Raw genomic sequence first — 26,860 nt, forward strand, 5'->3', positions numbered from 1 at the left:
ATGGGATGCCCAAGCTGCAGAAAGGAGTTTGCAAATGATGCTGTAGTGAGCACTGCCTGTGACTTGGCTTCGCAGCTGTCTAACTCAGTAACAGGAACAACAGGAAACTCCTTCTGAACATTTCATTCATCATGGCTTCTCTTTGCCTATGGCACTGGGTTCCAGGAATTTTTAATGAAGAGAACTTTTAGGTATGGGTTGTAGTTGGGTGCCGTAAGTCAAAATTACTGTTTCCCTAACTCAGATATTCTGGTAATCTTGTACACCCTTTCTCTGGTCTGAGCTGTATGTCTAAACTCTGCTCTGTTGCTGAGACTTTAGCTTTTACAAAGCCATAGTGTGCCCTCTGACCAGTTTGAAGTGGTGTTGAGCTTGCATCTAACTCACAGAAGAAATGTCTAGGGTCTTTTTGTCATCTTCTAGCCCACAGTGTTGGTACAGTGCAATTGGTGTTAGAACATTTTTTGAACAGCTTTGTGCTGAGAAAGCTGAGAAAAACCCACACAAGGACATTACACGTTAAGCTGTGAAATTAGTCCTGAAGCTCTTAGATATCCGTTCCTTTGGTACCTGCTCTCCTTTGCCAGTATAGAAAAGTCATGCAGAATAGAAATATGATAGAGCATAGCTGTATCTTTTCTTTATTGTTTGTACTACTTTTGATAGGTGACAACAGTGGTATTGGATTCCCTTCCATAAGTACAGTGGATGCTTCCCCATATGCTAGAGGTTTGTGGTGAAGATGGTGCTTATGCTTCAGCTTGATTAATGCATCCAGAAAACCATCAGCAGAGTCTCACTGTGAAAAGACATGTAAGGGTAGTGAGACATCTGCTTGATAGAAGTAAATATTTCTTGGTTATATTTGTTGTTTAAAACATAAATACAAGTTCTGATATTTATTTTGCCCATAAGTTTCAGTATGACAATAGACACATGATCTTTCATAAAATAACATGTGATGTAAATTGATTTTACTGCGTGAAAGAGGAAATTACTCTGTTAACTAGACCTTGTAATACAGTCGGACTCTGAGATGCTTAAACCTGAGAGAAAGCTTTTTATTTGCTGCATTCAGCATGTAGATGGACAGACTGTGAAGAGTGTCACCATTACGGGTACACTGGAATGATTGTCTCATAGATATTTTATTTGTAGACATAGGATTCAGAATAGACTTTAGGAAGTAAACTTTGTGGAATTCTCTGTTGAGTTACTCTGTAGGTTACTATTTCAGTTCATAATATCAAAAATCTTCAATGATAATTCTGAGACAGAAACTGTTGAAGAACCTGATGCTGCCTCTCAGATTGCAGTTTTCTGGATTTTAGATTTCTGATCTTTACTATGAAACTGGACTCCATCCATCATACAGACTTTAGATGTTGAATGATTTATGTAGTCTTGAAACTCACTATTCTGCTTTTTTCCCCCTGATAATGTTAGGGTTTTAAATTCAATGTTCCATTATAGTCCAAATTATTTGTCGATTTGGCCTTACTATTTGTAATACTTCCCTTCGTTTTTAGATTTCAAATTAGAGTTTAAATGTAAAAAGTTAAAAGCCAAGAAAAAGCCAAATCTCTCTTAGAAGATCTGATGGAATTGCATTTCATAGAATTATAGAATGGCCTGTCTTGGAAGGAACCTAAAGATTATACAGTTTTCCACCCCTTCCCCCCCACCTCCCCCGCCCCCCCATGTCTATGGGTAAGAATACTTCCCATTGGACCAGGTTGCTCAGAGCCCCATCCAACCTGGCCTTGAACACTGCCAGGGATGGGGCATCCACAGCTTCTCTGGGCAACCTGCTCCAGTGCCTCACCTCTCTCACAGTAAAGAATTTCATCATAATATCTGGTTCAAATCTCCCATCTTTCAGTTTGAAGTCATTATCTCTCATCCTGTCACTACAGGGCTTGTCACAACCCCTGTAAAAATGCTGTTCTTTTTTCATGCATATGTCTTTGAACTCTGGTTTGTTCATAGAGTCATGTTTTATACAGAAGTTGTTTGTCTCATAGTAACCAAATCTTTTCACTAAATAATTTGGATTTTTTTTTTTTTTTTTTTTTTTTTTTTTTTTCCCCCTCTTAACCAAAGATACTTGCAGCACAGAATTCTGGAAGTACAAAATTAAATTGACATGAATTCAAAACAAAAGGACAGAGAAAGAAATTTCACCCAGCTTTCTGTCTTGGGAAGGTCTACTTTCATGTCTAGAAAATGAATGTTCAACGTTTGAATACACAAAGTGTTTAGGCTAGGAAAATTAAAAGAATATTTCTCAATTATTCAAGGATGTTAAGTTTAACAGTAAATTATACCAAACTCCATTTGAACTGGAATCTATAGATAAACAAAACTTTTATTTTTATATTGATCTCATCAGTCTGGTTTCTTAGAAGTTCTGAAACTGAAAAAAATTCACAGGTCTACTTTAAAAATTGAGCAGGTTTGGAGGATGTCATGGACATAAATTCTATAAGTAAGTATATTTTGGTAACAGCGATCTACTGAATATTTTGATGTAAAAGCATAGGCACTTTGGAGGTGTGAGTTAAGATCTAAGACTTGATTTGTTGGATTTAGTTTTCTGAGAAATACATCTGTATAGCCATGTGGACAGAGACGGTAAGGGGTTTATTAGAAATTATGCCTTTGCAGTATTTTATTTGGAATAGGCATCACAGCATGGCAATTTCTATGGATCTCTTTTGGAAGAAGATAAGAGTAGGAAAATAACCTCAAAACAAATGAAGAATAATACTGTTCATATATTGGTTCTATTGAAGTCAATAGCAGAACATCCAAGATACAAAGGAGCAGGTTTTGATATAGTCTGTGACTCTTATTTGGAACTGTGTTTTAAAGCACTCAGTATTTCATTTTTTAAACAAGAACATAAAACGTAGTGATACAATAAGAAGTTAATAATTTGTGAAATTTCTGTAATTCTTATGGCTTAAAAGGCAGCAGCAGAGGTTGGATTCAAGGATACTAGAGTCTTTTAAACTTAAATAATTCTATGAGCACTTAGGGTTTATGAAAAGCATATGCTGCATAAATAAAATGGCTGTCTATTTCTGACCAATACTAAGCTTACTAAGGTGTTTGCTTTATTGATTTTAATCAGCTTTGGTCTACCTTATTTCTTGATCGGCATGAATTTGGAGATTTATCTACTTAACCTTATTTTATAGTGCCTTTTCTAATTTTTGTCCATATACCTGACTTGTTTTATAAGGGGAATGCCAGTATTTGAGATGGTAGTTGTAAGAAATTTTATCTTTTCTATTGAAATGAATATTTGTCTTAAGAATATGCTCAAACAGTTGCAGCAAGTGATATTGCAAAGATCTTGTTAATAAGAGATAAAATAAAAATTCTAGTTAGTCTTAAGGATGTGTCTTCTAGATCAAGTTTGTTGATTGAGGACTTTGCTGCTTGCCATAATCATTGCTGTCAGAACACTGCTAGCAATAGAGTTTTATGAGTTTCCCTCATCAATGCAGTACAAGATCAGCTCAATCCACTTACACTGACTTTTTAAACTTACCAGCCCTTTTAAAAGCCCTTAAATTAACCCCCACGCAATCAATGTTAGTTATGCAAGGGAGATGTTTTACATAATTTCTTCTCCAGCAATGACGCTGAGGTGCTAACCTCAAGATACCTGGATGCATTGACCATATGAGAATTATATTATCTTTATCTGACACAGCTGTTTGAAGATGAATATCTGTCCCCAGTCTTATGGCATTGAGGAGGAGGTTTGAGCGAAAACATTTCACTTTGTGATTACCATAAGGTGACTCAATAGGCATATTGCTACTGCTTACACTAAGCAAAGAAAGTTTTGCCCAGTGGTTGTTACAGAGTGGGGTGTGATCACAGCCAGATAATGAAAACTCAGCTGACAAGGTGTCAGTAGTCAAGCCATGGCAACTTGGCCACTCTTGGTCTTGCATACATGAGTCTGCTACTGGATATCAGGGATATAACACAGTAACTGCTACCAGTGAAGTGCATCCTCTCTGAACAGGTTTGGTAACAAGGCCAAGTTGATCGGTGTGCAGCAGCCTTGTATTGTGCCAAGGAATTGCTGCACATGGATTGATAGTTAGAAAAGGTCCCAGAATACAATGGCTTAACAAAATAAAGTACTAACCTTGAGTAATACTGTGACCTAGGATCTATTTTTTTCTGTAAGTGTTCAGTTTGGTCAGAACATTTGTGTGGTCTGAATTTAAGGATGTAATGGCTACAAGCTGTAGATATACAGTAAAAATGTACTTTTCTGAGGCAGTTCTTAACTAATAGTATGTTTAGTTACAGAATATGCAGTTAAGGGGGTTTTTTGTTAGGCCAGTGATACTTACAACCTGAAGTTTCACCAAAAACAAATCCAGAAAGTGCAATATTTTGTAAAAAAAATTAATAGCATATGACATACAAAATACCATCTAATAAGTAGAATAAGTTACTGCAGAAGAAATGTTTGTATAAAACAACAATTGTTAAGAATGTAAATTTGGATTTAGAAAATATGGTGGTGATCTGAAAATGTTTCCTTAATATTTTGAGATCTGATTTTGATTATAGATTCATGAAAGCAGAATTATTTGTAACTTTTACATGCTTCTGTAATATTGTTAATATGTTTCTCTAGGTAGTTTTTTTATAAATGGTGTGTTATGCTTCTGATATTTTGTTACTAAATGTAGTACCTGCATTGTCATTTTCTAGGTATTTCAACGACCTTCTTTAAGTGAGCTAGAGTGCTATGTAACAGTGCAAGAATCTGAAATGGAACTTTTACAGAAAAAAAATGAAAAAAACCAGACCTTAACCCAGCAGAGTATAATTTGTACACTACAGATACTCTGGGAAGCAACAATATAAGGACTGGAAGAAAGCATGAGGTAGGGTGGTTTTATCATCTGGTGTATTTGTGTGTAAGTCAGGCTGGTGAAGCCAAGTGTTTTTGCTCAAGGGTCCAGATAATAATTTTAATATCTGTTGACGCTGCTTATAATTCTGGAAGCTTGTTTGAATAGTTCCTGTGTTATCTGCCAAAGACTTGTTAAAATAGCTGTTGGGAGTAGAAGGTTTTACCTTATTAAATACTGAATAAGGGATTCCTAATTAAATGAACTATTTGAAGAATAAATTCTTTGTAGATTTGCTAAAATGAATATTTATCAGATATTTTCTGGTGTTTATCAGAATGACCGTCTTTCACTGTAAGGGAAGTGACAGAAATATAAATGGTTATTATGATTTTTTAAATGAAAAATATTTCTTCCAAATTCTTGTCTTTTACAGTGGGATACAGTATTTTTTTTTCCAGGAAGAATGAAAACAGTGTCCTTTGAAGTTTATAATTTCAATTTTGTATATGCTGGATTGCCTCTTTCATGGAGTCTCACTGTTTGACTTCGGCATTAAATAACAATACAAAAACTATAAGCTATAGTAAATGAATGGCAACTGTAAATAATTCTATTATTTAAATGGATCTATTAAATTAGCTGAAATGATGATGCTTTTCAGTGTGTTCAGACTCTTCCTCATCCATTTTTTATTGTGATTATATAGAGTATGGGAAACTTGCAAGAGATCACTTTCACAAGGTTGCGATGGCAAATGTGATTCTGAATGGTATAAATAATGTACAAGGGTGGACCATCATGTCCACTTCCCGACATATTTAGTTTATCCAATTATAGTATCTCATAACATTTTCTTTGAAAAATGTATGGCTTGTTCTTTCTTAATGATGTGTACTCTATGTTAGTTTTGAGAAAAGACACACTTTTCAACATTTCTTCAGGAGCATGTGGTGGGTTTTTCTGTGAAAATGTGCTTAAGAAAAAACAAAATGTTACACAGGCAGTCTTGAAGAATAGAAGGTGAGAAACAGCCTGGCAAACATGAAGGTCGGGAAGTAGGAGAGGGAGGAGTTGCTTCACGTGCTGGAAACAGGAATTTCTCTGCAACCCATGGAGAGTATCACTGTGGAGCAGATGTCAATCTGCTTGTGGAGGAGCCCAGAGCAAGTGGATATTTGCTCATGGAAGTCACAGCTTGTGGGGGGAGTCAATGCTGGAACAAGTTCCTCTCTTACATGAAGTGTGGTCCATGGAAGACTTGCTCTGGAATAAAATTTGTCCTGAGGGACTCCAGCCTGTGGGGAGGCCCTGTGCTGAAGAGGGAGAAAAGTGTGAGGAGAAGAGAATGGCCCAATAGGAGTGGTTATGCACTGATTGTAAACCTTCTGCCTACATGGTTCAGCAGGTGGTAAAATAGTCAGGAGTGATGAAATGAAGTTGTGTCTGGGAAGCTGGGAGATCCTTCTGGGTAGGGAAGGTGTTGATTATATATTTTTTTTTCCTTTATTTCTTACAACCTAAACATATTTTAAGTGGCAATAACTTAAATAGATTTTCTTCAAGTCGAGTCAGCCCATGATGCTGAGTGGTGAACCCACAAGCTTTATCATCCTGTTTTCACCTTCTGTCATAGTGAGGAAGGAAAGTGGGAGAGCAGCCGAGTGGGTGTTTGACCCTTTGCCAAGGTTAGCCCTTCACAATATCTTTTTCTGTTTCCTCAGGGGAAAGTAAATGAGACTGCTGTGTTTGTTGTGAACTGTGTCAAAATAAAGCAATTACACTGAATTGAGTAAAACTAAATACAAATTTTAAAGCCTATTGTAGAACATATCTTCCTATTTTGATATGTAGATCTGAGTCATGCTCTTTTAATAGTTAAGGCTGTTTGGTATGTCCGCTTTTTCAAAAGTGCACATGAGTCTATTCAGACTTTTTGGAACTTGACTGATGAGCTACAGATCTGTTGTAGTGCATTAATTGGGTTTATATTTCATTGGATTTGTAATATTTTTTCTATGTATCTGTCCTATGATCTGTCCTCGCCCAGCAGTGCCCATCCTGCACACTGAGATGTAACCCAGCCCTGTTCTCCTCCCGTTTCTCCCTTATTGGGTGGTGCCTCTGGGCCCTGCCTCTGGGCCCTGCCCCTGGGGAAAAAGCCACGACAGGGGAGTGGCAAGGTCTCTCTGGCACCAGCAAGTGGTCAAGACGGCTCCAGCCAAGCAAGGCAGGACTCGAGAATAAAAGCTGTAATATCCCACCCGGTGAAAGAGAGCAGACTTTTACTTTTGCTATCAGCGGTCAACTAGTCTCGTGGGGAGAAACAACAACTGGCGCCTTACATGCGGCTCGATACCACAAAAGGTTCCCAAAAAGCTGGAAGAACCACTCAGGGAGCGCGTGGCTGAGGAATCTCACGCAGGTACGTGAGTCATGAAACGTAGCCCACCCACACAGAGACACAGACCCGTCAGGCTTGGCATTCACTGTGGAGTCTCCGAAACACAGGATTTCACAGACCAGGGCTGCAGTTTTCTCCTTTGGACTTAAAGAACCCATTGGAGTGCTGCAAAGAAGCCCCCCAAACGGCAAGCTGCTCCCAGGAAAGGTGACCACATGTTTGTGGAAGGATGACCCTGGGATCTGGGACTAGAAACTCTTTTTGCACCAGAAGGGTCAGTCTCAGGCAAAAGGAGTGATTGGGAAAGAAAGGAAAGGAATGCTGTCATTTTGGTGAGTACCACTTTCGGTTTTCTAAGGGAAAATCCTTTTAAGAGGCATTAAACCTCAGAGAAAAGAGTTTTTTCTCTTTCAGGAAAGGTTTTGCTTTCAGAGTAAACCTTCAAAGTTCTTTCAGCAGCCTGGACGGGTGGAAAAGGACCCATTTTGGTTTTTTTTCTCTCCAGTGAGGGGGTTTTTTTCCTTTCAGTTTCCCAGTCACAATAAAGAGGACACAGAAACCCAAAATCTGAGCCAAAAATGGGTGCAAGGCTGTCTGTGTCTCACAGAAGAGTCTATTACCACATTTTAAATGCCTTGGATGATGGCAGGACCCAGTATTCAAAGAAACAGCTGAAAAAATTAAGTCTCTGGTTGTTTTCTCAGTTTCCACATTTATTATTAGAGCAAAGAAGCTCCCCAGATATTTGGGAGGCTATAACAAAAACAATAGTTGAATCTGACTCCTCTAATTATAAAGAAGATGCAAATTTTGCCTTTTATAACTTAAAAATTAAGTTTGCATTGCAAAACAAAATGAAAAGGAAAAAAAAGCCAGTTCTTTGTGAATTTTCCCCACCTTGTACCTTTGCAGGCAGTCTGAGTGCTCAAACCTCCCCTCTCGGTAATCCCCAGGTGGGGGGGTCACAAGATGGAGGGGATTCCTTTGTCCAAAATGGCCAAAGCCATGTGCTCCCGAGCCGTGAGGAGTCTCTTCCTTTGTCTGTCCCTCCTTCCTGCAATTCCTTCTTCTCCCCAGACCTCCCCCTTCCCTTCGGTGCTGCCCCTGGCACTGCCCTCTCCTCTGACTCTGCCCCCTACCCTCAAACCTCCACCCTCCGACTCCTCCCCGTGTGACTCAAGCCTCCAGCCCCTCCCTGCCCCTGGTTCCCACGGTTTCCCTGCCCACAGTCCCAGTTCCCATGCCCCGGAGCGGGGTGGGGAAGCCGGGAACACGGAAGCAAGAAGCCATCCCAGCTTTTCTGCCACCCCTTTCACATATCAACAATCAAAAAGAGGGGTTGCTGTCCATAGTAATTGGGACCCCTTCCCCCAACAAGCAATTCAGGGTTTATGCAAAGCTCAGGCCAAATTTAAATATGAAAGAGAATACTTTTGCAACCATTTAAAAGCAGATTTAGCATGGAATACTACAGTTCCCTTTGACCTCCAAAAAGATTTACTTCCGAAGCTTTGGAAAAGTCCTGAAAAGGCTGTTGATAATTAGAATCTGCCAATTCAATTAGCAACCCAGCCCGGTAAGTCTTTCCAACCTTACAGTAAAATAAAGCAGCTTCCATCAGAACCTTTAGTAACATTTGTGGAGTGATTAACCCGAGCTATCGAGTTACAGGTTAAGAATGAAGGAGCCCAGGAACAGGTCCTGGAGGAGATGGCTCTGGCCGATGCAGATGAACAGTGCAAGGCAGCTATCCTCAGCCTGTCTATAGAACTGGCTCCAACTTTACATGACATGCTCCAGGTGTGTGCCAGGAAGATTCCCTTCCTAAAAGGTCATCAAAACCACAGTTCCAGAGTCAAGCCGCCGCAAAAAGCTGCTGCTGCAGACACCGTGCCTCCTGTACCTGTGCCACGGCCACTGCCCAAGAGAGGAACAAAGCGTCTCCTGTGCAATCAGGCTGTCTCGGATTTTAGTTCCAAGATTCAGGTGGTTTTAGAGTCTTTTTGCCTTCTGCAAATCTTTGAGCCAAATGTAAAAAAGAGACAGTCTTCAGATGGAGTCTTCTTTTCAAGGTTGCGCGCTTTGTTTATTGTTTCTTATCTTACAAATTTCTCAGTGCCCAACAAAGGTCTGTGCAACTGCTCAGGCATCTGTTGACTCCTCCCAGACTGGACTGTCGCTATCTTTTATACTAATTGCTACGTGTTCTTTATTTATCATTATTTGCCAATACCTATCACTTACACTAAACAGGTCATCCCTACTTTGACCCAATCTCCTGAAACTACTTTGTGCCACCATCACTGCAGAAAATGGAGAGAGGAAAGATGAAAGAAGAAGCAGGAGACAACGCCCCAAATCCTCCTTCTTGCTCCCATTCACCTCCATACTAAAAACACAAACCTACTGTTTTCTCACCCTGTGATAAGCTAAACTACAATCTTTCACACTCTTGTGGCTTGCAATCCTTCCCGCAGTGCAGGAAGCCTTTCCCATGGACTGGGATCAAAGCCAGTGTCCCTCTGGGCTCTGGGCCAGGATCCCAGACCCGCCTGTCCAGGTCTCTGACCCTCCAGGGCAGCCGAAGGAATGCCCTGGACTCCAACAAGGCTGGACATTGGGTATCTCAATGCCCTTTAAAGAAGCAATTTCTGGACTTTCGGGACTATAGGGGTGGGAGGTCTCAAAGGTCCAAAGGGAATTTTTTTTTAAAAAATAGAAAATGTAAATGTTAAACTAAATAATCCTACTTTAACCAGTTCTGCCACTCAGCAAAAGTCACCAGATGTGATAGTAAAGGATCCAGCGACCAGAGAAACAAAAAGTCCTCATGATCAGGTCACCTGGGGTCGTGGCTACACCTGTGTGTCCACTCCCCCAGGTCCCAAGTGGGTGCCAGCCGAGTGGGTGAAACCTTTCATCCCTAAAACTGCAAAGCCACCTGCAGAGGGTTTACAAGTGGCCAGTGCTGCCTGGAGGAGGAGAAAGCGCCGAACCTTCTCCTTCTAATTATCATTATTCCTTAACAGTGTTTTTCTAGACAGTTTGTTTGCACCAAAGGTCATTTTTTGCAACTTTAAAGGTACTCAAAGTCCGAACTCTGAGCACCTCTCATGAACCGAGCCTTCCTCCTTCTTAATTTAATAAGAAAAGGGGAAATGTTGTAATGCATTAATTGGGTTTATATTTCCTCAGATTTGTAATGTTTTTTCTATGTATCTGTCCTATGATCTGTCCATCCCCCACACTGAAATGTAACCCAGCCCTGTTCTCCTCCGGCTTCTCCCTGATTGGATGGTGTCTTGTCCCTGCCTCTGGGCTCTGCCCCCTGGGGAAAAAGCCCCGACGGGAGTGGCAAGCTCTTTGGCACTGGCAAGTGAGTGGGACGGCTCCAGCCAAGCAGGGCAGGACTCAAGAATAAAAGCTGTAATATCCCATCCGGGGAAAGAGGGCAGACTCTTTTACTTTTGCCATCGGCGGTCGTCTGGTCTCGTGGGGAAAAACAACACAGATCCTTTGTATTTAGACAACACAAGTAAGTGAAATTGTGGAAATACTCTGGATTTTCTAAAATAGAGAAGGTAGTATTGTTTAGTAGTGCTTTACCCTTTACCCTTTCCCCCTTTCAGTGAAATATCTTCTCATTCCCTTGTTTTTCAGCCTTTTATGACAAAATTATTAGTCAGAAGTTATTAGCAAATTATTTGACGGGAAGAGTATATTGGATATTCAATGTTTGTTTTTAAAAGATGTTTTGACTTTACAAAGACTGTTGTGCTGCCCTTCATTCTCCTTTATGTACATTCCCAGGATACAAAGAACAAATAATCATGGAATCACTTCTGATCAGAATGACACTGCTTTGATGACTTACTGCTCTAAAAAGGCTTCTAAGGCTTTGAAAGAGGGAATAGTTGGAAAGGTGTTAAAAAGAAGAGCCTGGATCAAATGGAATTTTGGTAGTACTGTGATAAATGTATAGGATTATAGCCACACAATTGGATGGTTCTGACTATGTATACATGCAACAGCATATATACCTCTATAGCCTTGTGTTGGTTTCTTTGTGAATTGCAGAAATCCACAACCCTTGCCTACAGTTGTACAGAGTAATAGAAACTACTTATTCTTTGAGAGGTCTTTAAAAGCTTTGTTCTTGTGGTTCTGATGCCCTATTTCTTGATATTTTTAAGGGTGTATTTAGAAGTGATTGTAACCATCATTCTCCAGTCTATGTGAAAACAGCTGAGTGCTGTCGTGTATGAGGACCTTGGAGTCAGTGACTTGACTTTCCTAAAACTCTTTTTGGAGCTTAAACTTTGTAACTTTGTGAGCAGTATATGATTTCTGTTAGCTGATTAAACTGGCGTTCATATGTCTGCTGGCTAATTCAATAGGTGTTGGAGTCCAGGGCATTCCTTTGGTTGCCCTGGAGGGTCAGGGACCTGGGCAGGGGGGTCTGGGACCCCAGCCCAGAGCCCAGAGCTCAGAGCTCAGAGAGACACTGGATTTGATTTCAGTCCATGGGAGAGGCTTCTTGCACTGCAGGAAGCATTGCAGGCCACAAGAGTGTGAAAAATAGTAGTTTAGTATATCACAGGGTGAAAAAACAGTGGGTTTGGGATTTTTGGCATTGGAGTGAATGGGGCAAGATGGAGAATCTAGGGCATTGTCTCCTTCTTCTTCTTGTTCCCTCACTCCATTTCTGCAGTGACGTTGGCACGAAGTAGTTAGTGAGGATTGGGTCAGAGTAAAGATGACCTTTTTAGTAATAGTGATAGACATTGGTAAGAAATAGTAAATAAAGAATACGTAGCAATTAGTATAAAATATAAGGACAGCCCAGAGACGGGGGGAGTCACCAGATGTCCGAGCCGCGGCAAACATCTTTTGGACACTGAGAAAATTGTAAGATAAGAACTAATAAACGAAGCATGTAACCTTGAAAACTCCGTCTTTTCCTGCGTTTGGCACAGAGCTTTTCAGAGGGCCAGAACTGTAAAACCACCTGAATGCTGGGGAATTTAAACTCCTGAAAAGGAGCCCCCGACAGCTGCCGTCCCTGAGTGGGCAGAAACAACTGGCACCCCAGATGGGACAGAAACAAATAGGATTTTGCGGTTTTCCTGTAGCTAAATTTTCCCATGGTATGGTGCATGGGATTTAAAACTGTGTTTTATTCATATACATTCTATATCATTCGTCTAAGTCTGTAGTGTCAGGATACTGAAAGACATGTATTAACTTGCAGTACTGGTAAAGTTCCTGTTGAAACATAAGGAATCAAGAATTTGCCATTTTTCTTCCCTAAAACCCCCATCTGTATCTGGTCAGTCTCGGGTTCAGCCTCAACAATGTTTCTGGTTTTCCAGCTCGTAAAAACATTAAGATTTCTGCCCACTGTCCTCAGAGCTGTATCTTGACAGTCATTGATATCATGCCTACACAGAAGAAGTACTCTTAAGACATTTCAGGAGAAGTTCTGACTTCCCTACTATGGTTTTTGGGGTTTTTTGGTTGGGTTTTGGGGTTTTTTGGTTGGTTGTTTTGGGGTTTTCTTTGTTTGTTTTGGCACTTTATTCAACATGAAACCTGTTGAATTCAAGAACGTGGCTATTTGCAGTTTCATCTCATGGTGCCTTGCCTGATGCAGACAGGTAACAGAACATTGTTTAGAAATAGCCATATTTTCTTTTTCTGGTTGCGTGCCTCCATTATCAGTTAATCTGTGTCCCATTCACTTACCTGCTATATCTTTATGCTAAATCTTCTGTCACAAAGTTTCATCTCTATTATATTAAAAACTGTTTCTTTCTTGTTTTCCACTGTTTGGTTTAGTCTTTGGTAAAAATGTTTTAGGAACATTCAATGAAAAATCTTCTGATCTGGATTTCTTTACTGACTTGGATTAACACTCTTCACTGATAAAACTGGAGGGTTTTTTTTACTCCTAAACATGTAGAAAATTTTTGAAGCATTACATTTTGAAACATTATATACATTTCTGTATATATTTAATACAGGTATGTCACAAATTTTCTGTAGAATTTGAAGACTGAATTAAAAATTACATGTTTAAATTTGGTGGCAGTAGGAGCAGTATAGTTTGCGCTTGAGAAGGGTATTAGGGATGCCATCTTTCAAACTGAGTTTTGCAGCAGCCCCAGGCAACCTAATTACAATGTCTTTTACTACACTGTCTCCTTTGTCTTGATAGAACTCTTTACCTCCTTAGCAAAGATTGAGTTCAAGCTACCTACATACAACCGTAAAGCGCAGACCCAGCATCCCTTCACCACAGACCTTTAGTCTCATCACTAAAAAGGTGAAAGCAATAGAATGTTCTTAATACATATGACCAATCCCATCAATTGTCACAGGGAATCATTTCCATATCCATAAGTAGTTAAAGGTTTTCTGTTTTTATACATCCCTTAGCTTTAGCACAATCCCCTATATATAAAGTCTATATGTGTGTATAATATATCTGTCTTTACATACATGTATTTAAAAATATTCTTATGTACTCATATCTGATCTGTATCTGATCAGCTGTGGCTAGACTAACAAGACAATGAATTTTGTCTTTTTCTTTTTTTTTTTTTTCTCTTTTCTCTATTCCTTCTCAGCATTTCTCTACCTATTTAATCTTAACAGTCTGGTGCTAGTTGATCCACTCCTTTTTCTTTGTTGTCCTTCACTTTGGCAGCAAACAGAGTGTTTTACTTTCTATTTCTGATTTCAGAGAAACTGTATATTCCAGATTTTCTGTATACAAACATAGACTTTACCTAGAAAACAGTACTTGAAAATTAATGCATGGTACAGTCATATACTGATTAAGGAATGTAGAAGATAGGAGGATTTGGTTTGTTTGTTTTTTTAAGCTCTTTGTTTTATTCACGAAATATGTGACTTTGAAGATGATTATATTATTTGGTATTTGGATTTTAAGTGTACTAAAATTCTTTCAAGGTATTAGTTCTAGGTTTTGCAGGTAGGTTGTCTGGTTTAGGGTGGGGGTTGTTTTTGCTTGGTTGTTTTATTTATTTTTGGGGGGTTGAGTGTTTTGGTGGTTTTGTTTTGATAGGGGTTTTTTTGTTTGGTTTTGTTTTTTGGGGGGCGGGGGGGTGGTTTGGTTGGGCTTTTTGGTTGGTTTTTGGGCTCTTTTGGTTTTGGGGTTTTTTTTTGTTTTTTGTTTTGTGTCAATTGGTTTTAGTTTTGGTTGGATTTTATTTGTAAGGGTGTAACACTGGTTTCTGAAGAAGTTTTGTTTGGTTGTGTGTTGGGCTTTCTTATGTCTCTTTCAGGTATGTATCATAAGCAAAAGAATCCTGAAATTGAATGGCAAAACCACAATGGAAATATTTGCATTCATAAATATAACTATGAGGCAATACTCTTCTCTGATATTTCATGATAGATTTTTTTTTTTTTTTTTTTTTTTTCCTTTTTGGAAACTCATACTATTTAGTATAAAAATGTGGTATATGATGTCTCATAAATATTTCATACTGGAAGGTATGAAAAAAATGTCAGTTGCTAATTAAGATACTCTTCAAGATTAAATTAATTTAATGGACTAGTGAAAATATTGACATACATTTTTGTATTGAATACAATACAGTATTGAAGAATTTATCCTTAATTCCTTTTATTGTACATCAGTTATTTCGCAGAGAAAATGGCATAATACAACAAGAATAATCACAATTTACCTTTGTTTCTGTTTGACTTTATGTGTTGCCGCAACAGTATTTTACCTTATTGGCATTAAACGTGTGTTAGTATTTCAATGTTCTTAACCAAAGTTATTCAGAAAATCTGAAAGTCTAATTTTATGAGGCCTTTCTTTCTCTGCCATAAGGACATATGACATAGAGTGAACAAGAAAGCTGCCCAGTTAAAGTGTTACTTTCACATACTCTTTCTCCAGATTGCTATATGAAGCTGTACATAATATAAACACATATTCTTGTCTCTAGTTAGTCACATTATAGTTAATGACCATATGGTCATTATGGTATAAGATCTACTGTCTGTTGTATTTATATTCCTCAAGCATATTGTTCCTTCAACTTCACAGTGTGTTAAACTATTTCAAAGGGAAAAAAATCCTTTCCCTCTTGTTTCTGGTTGTCCTATCAAGTGTAACCTTGGACCCTTATAGAGCAATTAGACCAGCCTCTATCCCCTCCTTTGTAATGAGGTTTCTTGCATTTCTGAGTCTATAACCCTTTAGTCTTCCCTAATGGGACATCATTATTCTGAAAGAAACAATGTAAATGTAAATGAATATTCTCATTAACGAGTCACAGAGAAACCTTTAGTGGTAGCGCTGTGGTAATTCTGCTTGTTATTTCTCTGGTATTCCATGCAGATTTTTTTTTTTTTTTTTTTTTTTTTTTATAATTCATTATTAGTATTCAAAATTACTTCTTTAATTCTGCATGTCTTTCATAATCCGGTGTTCCAACTAGTTCAACCATGTCCTTGTTTTATTCTCCAGGAACCACCTGTGAAATGTTCAAGGTCTTTGTCCCTGAAGAGCTCTTTTAGAGAGGCAGAGGAACTAAAGAAGCTTAAAATAGCTGAAAGGAAGATTGAAAACTTGGAGAAGACACTACAGCTAAAGGTGGACATTAAATAAAAATAAATAAAAAGCCTGCTAGCTATAAGCTTGCATAGATAAAGATATACCAAAACAAACAGACATTTTAAAAATTAAAAATATACATATTTTTATGGACTTTAAATCTCTTTGGATCAGAGAGCTCCATTAGTTTACCCTTTTACTTTACTCTGTGAGTAATCCTGCAGTCCTGTGGAAGCTTAATTGAGCTGTCATCAATAACAAGTACTTGTTAAATACATTTTCAAAGTTTGTGTTTGAGAATATATAGTCTGAGAAATTTATGTGTTCATATGAAGTAAATCAGAAAGTAGAAGCACTGAAAGGAAAAAAAAAATTTTTCTGTACAGTTAAGCCATACTCTAAAATGCTGAACTCAATTACTTTAAAAAGATTGACCCCTGGAAATTGTATAAGTTATGGCTCAGTTAGTTGCTGGTCTAATAAATGCTGTTAAGAAAAGAAAAACAATCACACTCTCTCCACCCCTTTGTAGAAAATCTTAATTGATCTTGTTTTACAATTTCTCATTTTGTCCCTGTTTCACATTTTTTTTTAGCTGTGTTTTTGTTTGTTTGGTATTTTGCTACAGAAATACAGTACCTTTTGAACAAAGTATTGGTTTAAAATTGCACCTCTGAATGCAAAATGCAAACCCTGAGTCATATTTTCTTAAACACTTAAAATTCATGCTCTTCTTTCCCACTCCTCCTTCTCTTCCCCCTTCTGTCATTTTGTTGCTTAACCTTGTTCAGTTACAGAATTTGAAAGATATTTCCAAGTATGTGTAGCCTAAAGGAGAACAGGTTATATTAAACATACTGTGATAAAAGTTAGGTAGGTGAAAAAGTTTGGAAGCTATACCAAACATAGTGATAAGTTAATTTTAGAAAACTGTAAAGGGGAAGTATATTTCAGTGCAAATGCCACAATTCAATTTTGCCACACCTCTATACTTGGGAGACATCATCTTAATGCATGTAGTGTATGAACAGGAGAGGTTATTTAGACTTCAAATTCAGTATTCTGGGTTGTCTTTTTCCTTGGAGACAGAAAATTAATTTTATTTTGTTTTTTCTCTCTGTTGAGCAATCTAAGGCATGCCCCACCAGCTAAACTTGAGAACTGGCCTTTGGGAGGCTTCCTATTCATTACTCTTACTTGGCCTGCCTGATACTGATGCTACAGTTTATTCTGGAACTGTAGGCTGCAGCTGTTCTGCTCTTGGAAGCAAAACACAAGTCAGTATGGTTGCTGCCTTAAATGATAGAGAGCTCCACATTTCTTCTGGAAAGAGGAGTGAAGGAAAGCAGATGCAGAAGAGAAAGTATAACCTCATATAATAATTTGTACCATTTGCAATACTGCCTTTACTTATTTTCTATTTAATGTTACAGTATAATTTAAAAATCTGTGCAGCTTTATGATGTTACAGTTGTGGGATCTCCATCCCAGACATCCATGATGTCTTTAAGGGCTAAATTCCCCCTTGAAACATGAATTTCTTTCATTTTCTCTTGAAAATCTACTTGGCTTCTTTTGCAGTATGCTTTAATGGAAAGCTGTGAAGGCCCAGGTCATCATAATAAACACTGTTGTGGCACTACATTCATATTTCAGTGAGGCTACTGCCAGCACAACAATGAACTAAGCTGTCAAAAAGTTAATGTCAGAACATTTCTATTGCTATTCTGTGCTTTCTTGATGCTAGCCTTCTCTCAGGCATTGTTTCCAACAGCAAAAAATGGATTTGATCAACATTTTCAAAACTAGTCCGTGCATTATTGCCTCTTTAAACAAAGTGTGGCCTATATGATTAGTTGAAATTTTCTGGCTCAGAGAAATAGTTACCCTGTCAATACACACACTGATGCTATGTGTCAGGAATGTGAAATGGTGACTTTATATATTGGTCCTTTCAAAAAATTGGTGACAAAAAACCCCAAAACCACAGCTCTATTTTTGGTGTTTTCAGAAACAGGAATGTGCTAGTCAGTATTGCAAAGGAGAGAAAAGGTCAAGGTCCCATTCACAGTTTTCCAGTTCTCTCAGCTGACTCATTTTAGAACAAGAAAAGTCAGCTCTTAGTATCTTTGTTGCGAGTATAAATGGAATGATCATTTAAATTCAGAATTTTTATACAGAATTGGTTCTGTTTCTGGACATACTGAAGAGTAATAGAGCATGCCTGATTGCACCCTTGTTTACAGAAGAGAACATAAAAATAAATAAGAGTATTTTTTTATTGTTTCAAATAACAAATTATCAAGCTGCTTCTTAGATTGGTTCAAAGCATAAGTGCTTCAATCTACTGTTGTTCTTCAAGAAGTGGGTAAGAGTTTGGTTGTTGAGAGGTAGTTTTTTGATACAAACTAAGAGTAGGGTCATCTTCTCCTGTGTTGCTCGTAGAGCTGTGATTGCTGGTGTAGCCTAAAGGAGATAATCCTTGCTTTAACTGGAAAGGTCTCAAAACCAAGAGGAGCTATTCCCTTTGAGTTTTCTCATCCTTTTTAGGTTCTAAAATTTTTGGACATAAATAAAACTAGAATATGTTTATCAGTCTTTCGATCCACCTTAATACTTGTTTGTATGAACAAGACCACGCTCACATTTACCTCTGATTTCATATATAGTCCTGTTCCATGAATAGTGTTCTAATGCTGAAGGTAGATGAATATTGCAGCTTATCCACATAACTGTTTGTGGGAAAAGCTATTTTTGTAACTATTAAGTGCCTCAGTTCTTGTAAGCCTAAACGTAGCCAAATAATTGAATCAGTGTAATTTTTAAAATTTCCTTTTCACTATAACAGAAGGTCAATTTCAACAAAAATCTGAATTAGTGATTAGAATCTTTTGACTTGTCTGAGCAGCTTGCCAAAAGAAAAATAAAGAAAAAGAAAAAGAAAAAGAAAAAGAAAAAGAAAAAGAAAAAGAAAAAGAAAAAGAAAAAGAAAAAGAAAAAGAAAAAGAAAAAGAAAAAGAAAAAGAAAAAGAAAAAGAAAAAGAAAAAGAAAAAGAAAAAGAAAAAGAAAAAAGGCAAAAAAAAGTTGTTGGTTTTTTGTTTTTTTTTTTAATAGGCAGTGGCGTTTTTCCTCCTGCAGATTGAACTTTGTGTTACTGGTTTTTTATTATTGCATGGGAAGTACTTTGGATGACGGGACAGCTGGATAATAATCTGCAGGTCCAGCACTGCTAAAGATGGTTTTTATGTCCCATTTCTGTAAATATATACAAAACTATGGACAAGACAGTTTAGTTATTAAATATAATATAATTTGGACAGAGATGAATCTAACAGATTATGGAAATTTCAGTGAATATTTTAAGTCCTGAAGTTCTTAATTCAATAAAGAGAGTCATTAGGACAATTCATTGTCTAATTTCTCTTTCTGCAAGAGCAGAACAAGTGATAAGGGAAGGCAATAACTGTAACACAATGCTTAATAGAACAGGTGAGCAATAATGAAAAATGTAGATTCATAAATAGGAAAGGCCAAATTCTACAGTTGGTTGCATCTCTGAAAGGGCGCTAATTGACACTAATAAGCTTCTGAGGATTTGTATTGAAGACATTCTTTTCCAGTACGTTGTCAGACTTGACCAGTTTTTGCTAGCAATATCAAACAATCTCAGAACAGTTGTTTCATGAACTTCTCTTGAAAAAATGACATCTGAAATTCTATTCTTATGAAAATTTCTTCTTGCAAATCTTGGTAATGGTCTCTGTGTAAAATTTATATTGCTGTTTCTGTGGTTGTTTTTAATATCATTGTGGTATATACATGGGTCACTTAAATGAGTCAAAAGTACTTTTTAAACAATTCAAAATTTATAAATATAATTGGTATAGACATCGTTTCAGAAAAAATCCTACCACCATCACTTTGGGAAAGTATTTAATGATAGGCTCACTCGATTCTGTTCCTAAATATTCTCTTCGTGTTTCCTGAGTCACTTCCAGAAAACTTCTGAAATTTTTTATATAGCACCATTTGAACTTTTAGCTGGTATCTTTCAACTTTGTGCATCATGAAAACTGGGCTACATTTGATAAGCCAAGCTTAGTATAGGTACTTTTTAGTTAGCAATACTCTAGAAACTGTTGCCATGTCTTTATAGCAGGATTAATTTTTATTGTTTGCAGCTCTGACTATTGGTCTAATTTATTGACTAATGATGGAAAGTTCTCCTTACATATAAGCAGTAAATACATAGAAAAACGTATTCTGGTTTATTTAGTTCTGTAGTTGCTCTACAAGCAGAGCTCTCATTGAACTGAAAATGAAGGTCTGATTGCAAATTTTGCTACAGCATAATGAATTCTTTGCGGGTGAATTCTTTACTACTGTATGCCAGAGTTTGACTTTCTTTAACTGTGAAACGATTCTTCTTAGTGTTAACATTTTTATTCCAGAGCACTGTATTGTCATTTAGGAAAGTCTGTTTTTAAACTTACATGATGTTTTTCTGTAATACAAATCAAGGTGTATTTTACTTTTTGTTCTGTGCATTTTTTGGTATGGTTTTGATTATATAAAAGCTATTGTAAAAATGTTTTTATTTCTTTGATGCTGCATTACTAGAGGACAAAGTCTGGGTGTTTCAGGTGTATATATATTTACAGAAACATCTTAATATGTGAGGAAATCCTGAAGTCATTTAAATGTAAGTTTTTTCATGTGGCCAGTATTTCCCTTGAAAATACATAGATCAGTTTTCCATTGGGGAAAATAAAAAAAGAAGAAGAAGGAAAAAAAGTAGTTTGAATGAAAAAACAGTGCCAACAATCCTTTTCAAGTCTATCTGTTTTAAAATGTGTTATGCCTGTGCATTCACCAGATAAAAGCTGACATCATGGTAGTAAATTTTTAAAACTTTTAAACAGCATGAAAATAGTATTTAAGTGAATTGCCAAATCAGCAGAATTTTCCAAAGTAGTAATAAGAAAACTTTGACCACAAGAACTGTGAGTCCTAATATTTCTATTTATATTTCTGAGACTCCGAGTAGTTGCTAAAAGAGAACTTTTGTTTCCTGTTATCTGTGTAACAGTCTCTTACATTTTTTCCAAATCTGTTTTTGTTTTTCTGGTTTCATACAGTCTCAAGAATCTTGTGAGCTAAGAGCAGCCTACAGAAAACATGAAGAGAGACTGCAGATGTTACAGACCAACTACAGAGCACTAAAAGAACAATTAAAGCAGTGGGAATAGGGTGATAGCAGGTAAGTTACATGGCTTATTAGAAACATCTTCCTTACACATGAAATCTGAATAGAAGTATTACATAGGTATTCAAAAGAGAATGTGATTTGAAGGAATAAGCTGCTATGTGGTGATCAAGACTCTCCCTTGTTAAAGCAGAATACCTGGTTTACCCCTATATGAGAAAAATGATAGTTGAAACCAAGAGGAAATATATTGAGTTGATGCCTTGACTTATTTGGTCTCTTATTGAGAGCCTGAATACTGGGCAAAGGTCAGCTAGGACTGCTTACTTATGTTTAATTCCTCACTCACTTATTTTGTTGACTGTATTTTTAAAATTTTCTGTAACACAACAGTTGTTAATTATGCAAATAGTTTTTAAAAATAGTTTTATTCATTAAAATATAGAAATAATCCTCTCTAACATTAAGCGATTCATATATTAACTGAAGTTAAAGTCTCCTTCCATATAGGGGAAAAATAAAATAATATGTACATGACAGCATGGTGTTTTCATCTGTTAAATTGTTTAAAAAGAAATAATTTCTGATAATTTTACAAAAACATGCAGTAATGTCTTTATTAATGGAAAGAGGAAAGACTTCACCACATAAAATTTGCATAATGAACATTCTGTATATCATTCTCCCTTAGGCTCTATACAGAACAGTGAAAACTTTATGCAGAAATTCTCTTTTTTTTTTTACATCCTTAGCAGAATTTTCGGTATACAGATGCAATTGGAGGTATGAAAACATTTCTTATCAGTTCAGTTATCAAGCACTGCTTTTTCTCAGGACCTGTTTCAAGAAAGTAATTTACTGTGGCTTTAGCAGGGCTTTAGCATGCATCTAACTGCTCAGTAAACACTTGTGCATTTTTGCTAAAAGTAGTTGTTTTTGCAGTTCAAACAATACTGACTAATCTTGACACTAACTTTATAACTCTCTCTGAACAAAAGAGTCACAGAAAATGCTGCAGCACTGGAAGCTGTTCAGAGTCTGGGGTGACATAAAGCATCCTACTGTGAATGATAAACAGTTCCTCATACGAAAGTAATGCTATGGTCTGTCTTAGTAGATTTGCATTGCTTTGAAATAATAGTGTTTACTTACTAGTGGTTTGTCTTTAAAAAAGGAAAAAAAAAAGTGGATGAACATAATTGTAAAGTACAAAATTGGTACAGGCATTGGTGGTATCACAGGAGCATGTTTTGAAATACCCAAGCATAATGACAGGTATATTTGGTTAAATTATAATGGAAAGATTTTACTTTTTTTAGGAAAAAATATGGATTTTTTTCTTCTAGCTCACTGTTTTAAATTTGGTGCAATCTGGAAGTGACTTAAGGATGATAGCTACTAAATTCAATGAAATTATTTAATTCTATGTCTATGAGAGGCCAGGGCTAATAAGATTAAAACAAACAAACAAACAAACAAAAACCACAACTAAATAAAGACATTAAAATCTTAAACTTGATATACAGTGAAGCACTGGGTGTTCTGGTTCTGATAGTTGGAAAAAAAAAAAAAAAGAGAAAGGAAAGGGAGAGACAAAGGTGACTTCTATTTCTGTTTAAAGTAAATGAGACAAGCTTGTGTTATTATGAGCATATTTGGGAAAAGTAGGTATCAGGGAGAATATAATGCTCAGTCTTCACTTAGTCACCTAATTTTTTAATCTCTATTTAAGGTGAGCTGAAAATAACAGGGTTTCAGTAATTATTGTCATCAGATTAGATTTGTATGAAGCCACTATAGGAGGTTTCATTTTCATCTTTAATATGCTTAAACAAAGGAAAGTAGACAAGACACAAATAAAAGCAATCTGTAACAATAAGACTTACTTTGGTATCTCAAAAAGCTGTATAGTGCTGCTGTAATGTAAATTGTGTATTAAGAACTCAGTATCAGGTATTTATGTGACATTTCTGACCCTTTCTAAGTGATGGAGGACCCCATTCTCCATATTCTCCATAGATTAGTACTGTTATTGAGATGGCAGCTGATGGGACCTAATCCACCTGTCAGTGTACATACACCTTTCACTGATGTACGTGACTGCAAAGATGATGGGGGTGTTAGGAGGTTACCACATTGTCTAAGAGTTTGTTTCTATGCCCACTAGGAATTTAGATTGCAGAGATTTAAATTGATTTCATAAAGGATTTTTAAATAAAAAATTTATCTTTAGCATTATTAGAATACCTAAAAAATATTTTAATGACAGAAAAAATGTTAAATATTTTAATTTTATTTTTCTCTGCTTCTAAAGGCAATATGCTTTTTTTTTTTTTTTTTTTTTAAATACATCATCTTGTCCATAGATAATTAATTCCTTTATTAAACTGTAGAACATCTGTGTGATTTAGAGTGAGCATTAGTTGCAACTTCCAGATTGGATTGTTGGGGCGTTGTTAGGGGAGCTGATGACTCTTCCTTAATTTTCAAGAGATTATGTGATGATTTTAACTTCTTCTTTCTCATACCAATATTTAAAGTAATGTTGTCAGAATGTGGGTGATAGTATTCTGCCACATGTCTGGGAGCTACAATGTCATACCAGCACAGTATCTGTCTGAAACTATGTAATTGAGCTTCTCTTAATTACCACAGTTAAGGTTTCATGTCTCAGAATGTATACTTTGTACAAAATTCAGATTCATTGAATGCTGTACTTGAAAATTTATATTTTCTGAAAGGAAGGGTGCTTTTTATTCTAGTTACAAACATTTAGATATTTGAAAACAAGCAACCTTTTTTAACTCATAAACAGGCTTGAAAATAGTAAAAGCAGATACCAGCATGCAGGCTCCTGTCAGCTTTGTCAAGAGGATCCTGTCGTGATGTGGTATGAACTGGCTTTTTTTCAAAAGGGAACACAAAAAGCTGTTGATTGAAAAGTGAGTTTGTTTCTAAAATTGTGTTCAAGTAAAGAAACATATGGTTTCTGGTTTTTTGGTTTTTTGGTTTGGTTTGGTTTTTTGTTTGGTTGGTTGTTGTTTGTTTGGTTTTTTGGTTTTTTTTTTCTGTTTTGTTTTTTTGCTTTTTTTTTCCTGAAGTGCTTTACAGGCCATACAAGAGGAATTCATTGCAAAATTCCATTATAAAAACATCTACCAAAAGCAGAAAAGGAAAACATCAGCTCTTCTTTTTTTTTCTTCCTTCTCTCTCCCCCTTAAATCAGTGACAAGTTACAAGTTTGCTAGCACTAACAGAAACTGTATTCCATGATCTAGGGATTGTGTTAATTAATGTGGCTCTCATCTGTTGGAGGTGTCGCTCTTCATTAGCCTGTATTTTACACACTGCCGTGCTTCATTTTTGGAATGAGGTGGTGAGGGGATAACCTAGCCAGCCATCCTTGTTTGATCTCTGTGATACATACGCAATGCAGAATGCCTCAGCTCTCTTGGTTCCCTGCCCTGTCCTGCTAATCCCAACTGAGCTCATTATGGTGTAGCCTTGCTGCTACTCCTGGAGCCAGAGCTGTCCAAGCTAATTACTGGTAGCAGCAGAGCTGCCTGTTAAGGGTCTGGTGTGGATCTGCTAACATGGTCCTTGGTAGTGACCTGCAAAAAGCACGAGGGAGTTGCTCTCTTTCTTGCTGTGCACAGGCTGTCCTTTGGGTTTAGTGCTGATCCCTTCACACAGCTCTTTCAGCTGTAGTAAGTGTAAAACTTGGTGAAGGAAACTCTTACTTTAGAAAACATACAGTTTGCTGCTTTGATCTCATAATTCATAGGCTATTACACTCAGCCAGGCAAAGTAAAAAAAAAATGTCCTTTTATACTAGACAAAAGGAAGTTAGTATGGTATAATTAGCCCTTTCCAGTGATTTAACACTTTCTGTAAGTAACTATGATTTTTTTGTTTTAATTTAAGAATCAAGACATCACAGAAAGTTTTATTCAGACTTTGTTTTTGTCAGCATTAAAGAAAATGCGTTTTCCCAATGGATCACAATGTAAACCCATTTTGTGGCAATACCATGAAGGCTGCTATCAGAGAATTTCAACAGCAGCAAATTGTTTTGTTCTGTGTAAGTCCTTGAGTTGACCATAATCTCCCTTGGTGTATCATAGCCAATGTTGCCAGTAGCTGTGTTACATATGGTATTCTTATATCTGCCAGTTAAAATTGTATGCCGTTCATGTCACTTCATTGTCATATCTTTTTGGCTGTTTTTGAAGCTATAACAACAATTTATCATATGCAATTATTTTGTGGTTCTCATTTTTTATTTTTATGTAAGAAAGAACACTTTCTTGCCATGTATGGAATTGCATACATGTAATTCCCCTTCCATCACTAACGAGCACCTTCACCACAGGCAATAGTAACTCAAGAGCAATTACATAAACCTCTTTTTTCAAACAAAGCCATGCAGGAGAGGTTGCTTATATATTGTGCACACCCTGAAGGTTGGTACATTTGGACTAGAGTTCCTGTGCAGTCGCATTTATGGGAACACCCTTATTTCTGGTATGTTGCAGATCTTTGACCTTGACTAGACTGTGGTGAGGTGGCATGAGCAAACAGTTGAGCTCTTTGAATATGGAGTTTATGAGACAAAATGGGTTCATAAGAGTCTGCATAGTAAGGACTTAGCAAAAAGCCAGTGCAGAATTGTGTTCATTAAGGTGAACTCCTTGTGTGGATTTAAGTGCTGCTTTCTCCTTATGGGCAAAGCCACTTACTGTTAGTTAAAGGAAAGAAGAAATTAATGCATAGTTGAGGGGTTTATATATGTCTTTGTCTAATAATGACAGTCTTAATTTGTTGAAGGAAGTAACCATTTCAGGATTTCAGCTCATTATCTTAAGAAAATCAATACTAAATTTATTCTACTATTTTTATATTGCATCTATTTTTTTCTTTAATTCTGTGGATAAAGGATATGATCTATGGAGCTGGACCAGTTACTTATATGTGTAATGTTACAAGCAGTGTAAGTAAATCATGGTAGCCTATAGATTTTGTGAATGCACTTGATTTGATAGAGCCTACTGATTGTTATCTTAAGTTGACAAAGAACATCAATAAACAAAAACCAGTGCACCATTGCTTAAAGAAGAGTGTCTGTGTAGGGATTTTATTTTGGTTTAAGTAATTTTAACTTTGAATATGTATAATTTCTCTGACTAAACCAAAGAGTGAGTGGAAAATAGGATTGTTGTTGCTGGTTTATGTATTTAATCTATAAGAAAGATTTTATCTTCCATCTTCTGAGGGATAGAGCAATGATATAAAATGTCTTTAATATGCACACACATTAATCATGTTTTCAGCCCTCCACTGGAACTGCTCCAGGGGCTCCATAACTCCCTTCTAGTAAGGAGCCCAGAAATGGACATAGCAGTCCAGATGTGGCCACACCAAGGCTGAGCAGAGAGGCAGGAAAACCTGCTGGCAGTGCTCTTCCTAATGTCCCACCAGGATACACTGCTGGTCATGGACAGCTTGTTGACCTGCAGAACCCACATGTCCCACTCCATAGAACTGCTTCACTGCACATTTAATTGTTCCGCTACCTGATTGCAAGCTGGATGATTTAAACAATCTTGGCACTTCCATATCAAAAGTTAGTTAGTTGGAGCATAGGGATACCCTGTCCCTTTGCCCTTTATGTACGGGCTTTGGAAATATATATGTGACTGGATATAAACTACTGTAAAATCTTTACAATTTTAAATCTTTCATTCTGTATTATTTGTAGGCA

The 26,860-nt window shown here is 36.9% G+C and overlaps 1 protein-coding gene across 1 annotated transcript in view; it reads left to right on the top strand.

Annotated features, from left to right (window-relative positions):
• The window catches only part of CNTLN (centlein), a 230,962-nt gene that overhangs the window by 109,114 nt on the left and 94,988 nt on the right, over positions 1-26,860 (top strand). Inside the window, 6 exon segments of the mRNA XM_058424186.1 lie at positions 4,750-4,833; positions 4,836-4,925; positions 15,806-15,866; positions 21,030-21,153; positions 23,915-24,002; positions 24,004-24,041. Of these exon segments, the coding sequence (XP_058280169.1) occupies positions 4,750-4,833; positions 4,836-4,925; positions 15,806-15,866; positions 21,030-21,153; positions 23,915-24,002; positions 24,004-24,041 (485 nt within the window).

This window comes from Hirundo rustica, chromosome Z, assembly GCF_015227805.2.
Source record: "Hirundo rustica isolate bHirRus1 chromosome Z, bHirRus1.pri.v3, whole genome shotgun sequence".
NCBI lineage: Eukaryota > Metazoa > Chordata > Aves > Passeriformes > Hirundinidae > Hirundo > Hirundo rustica.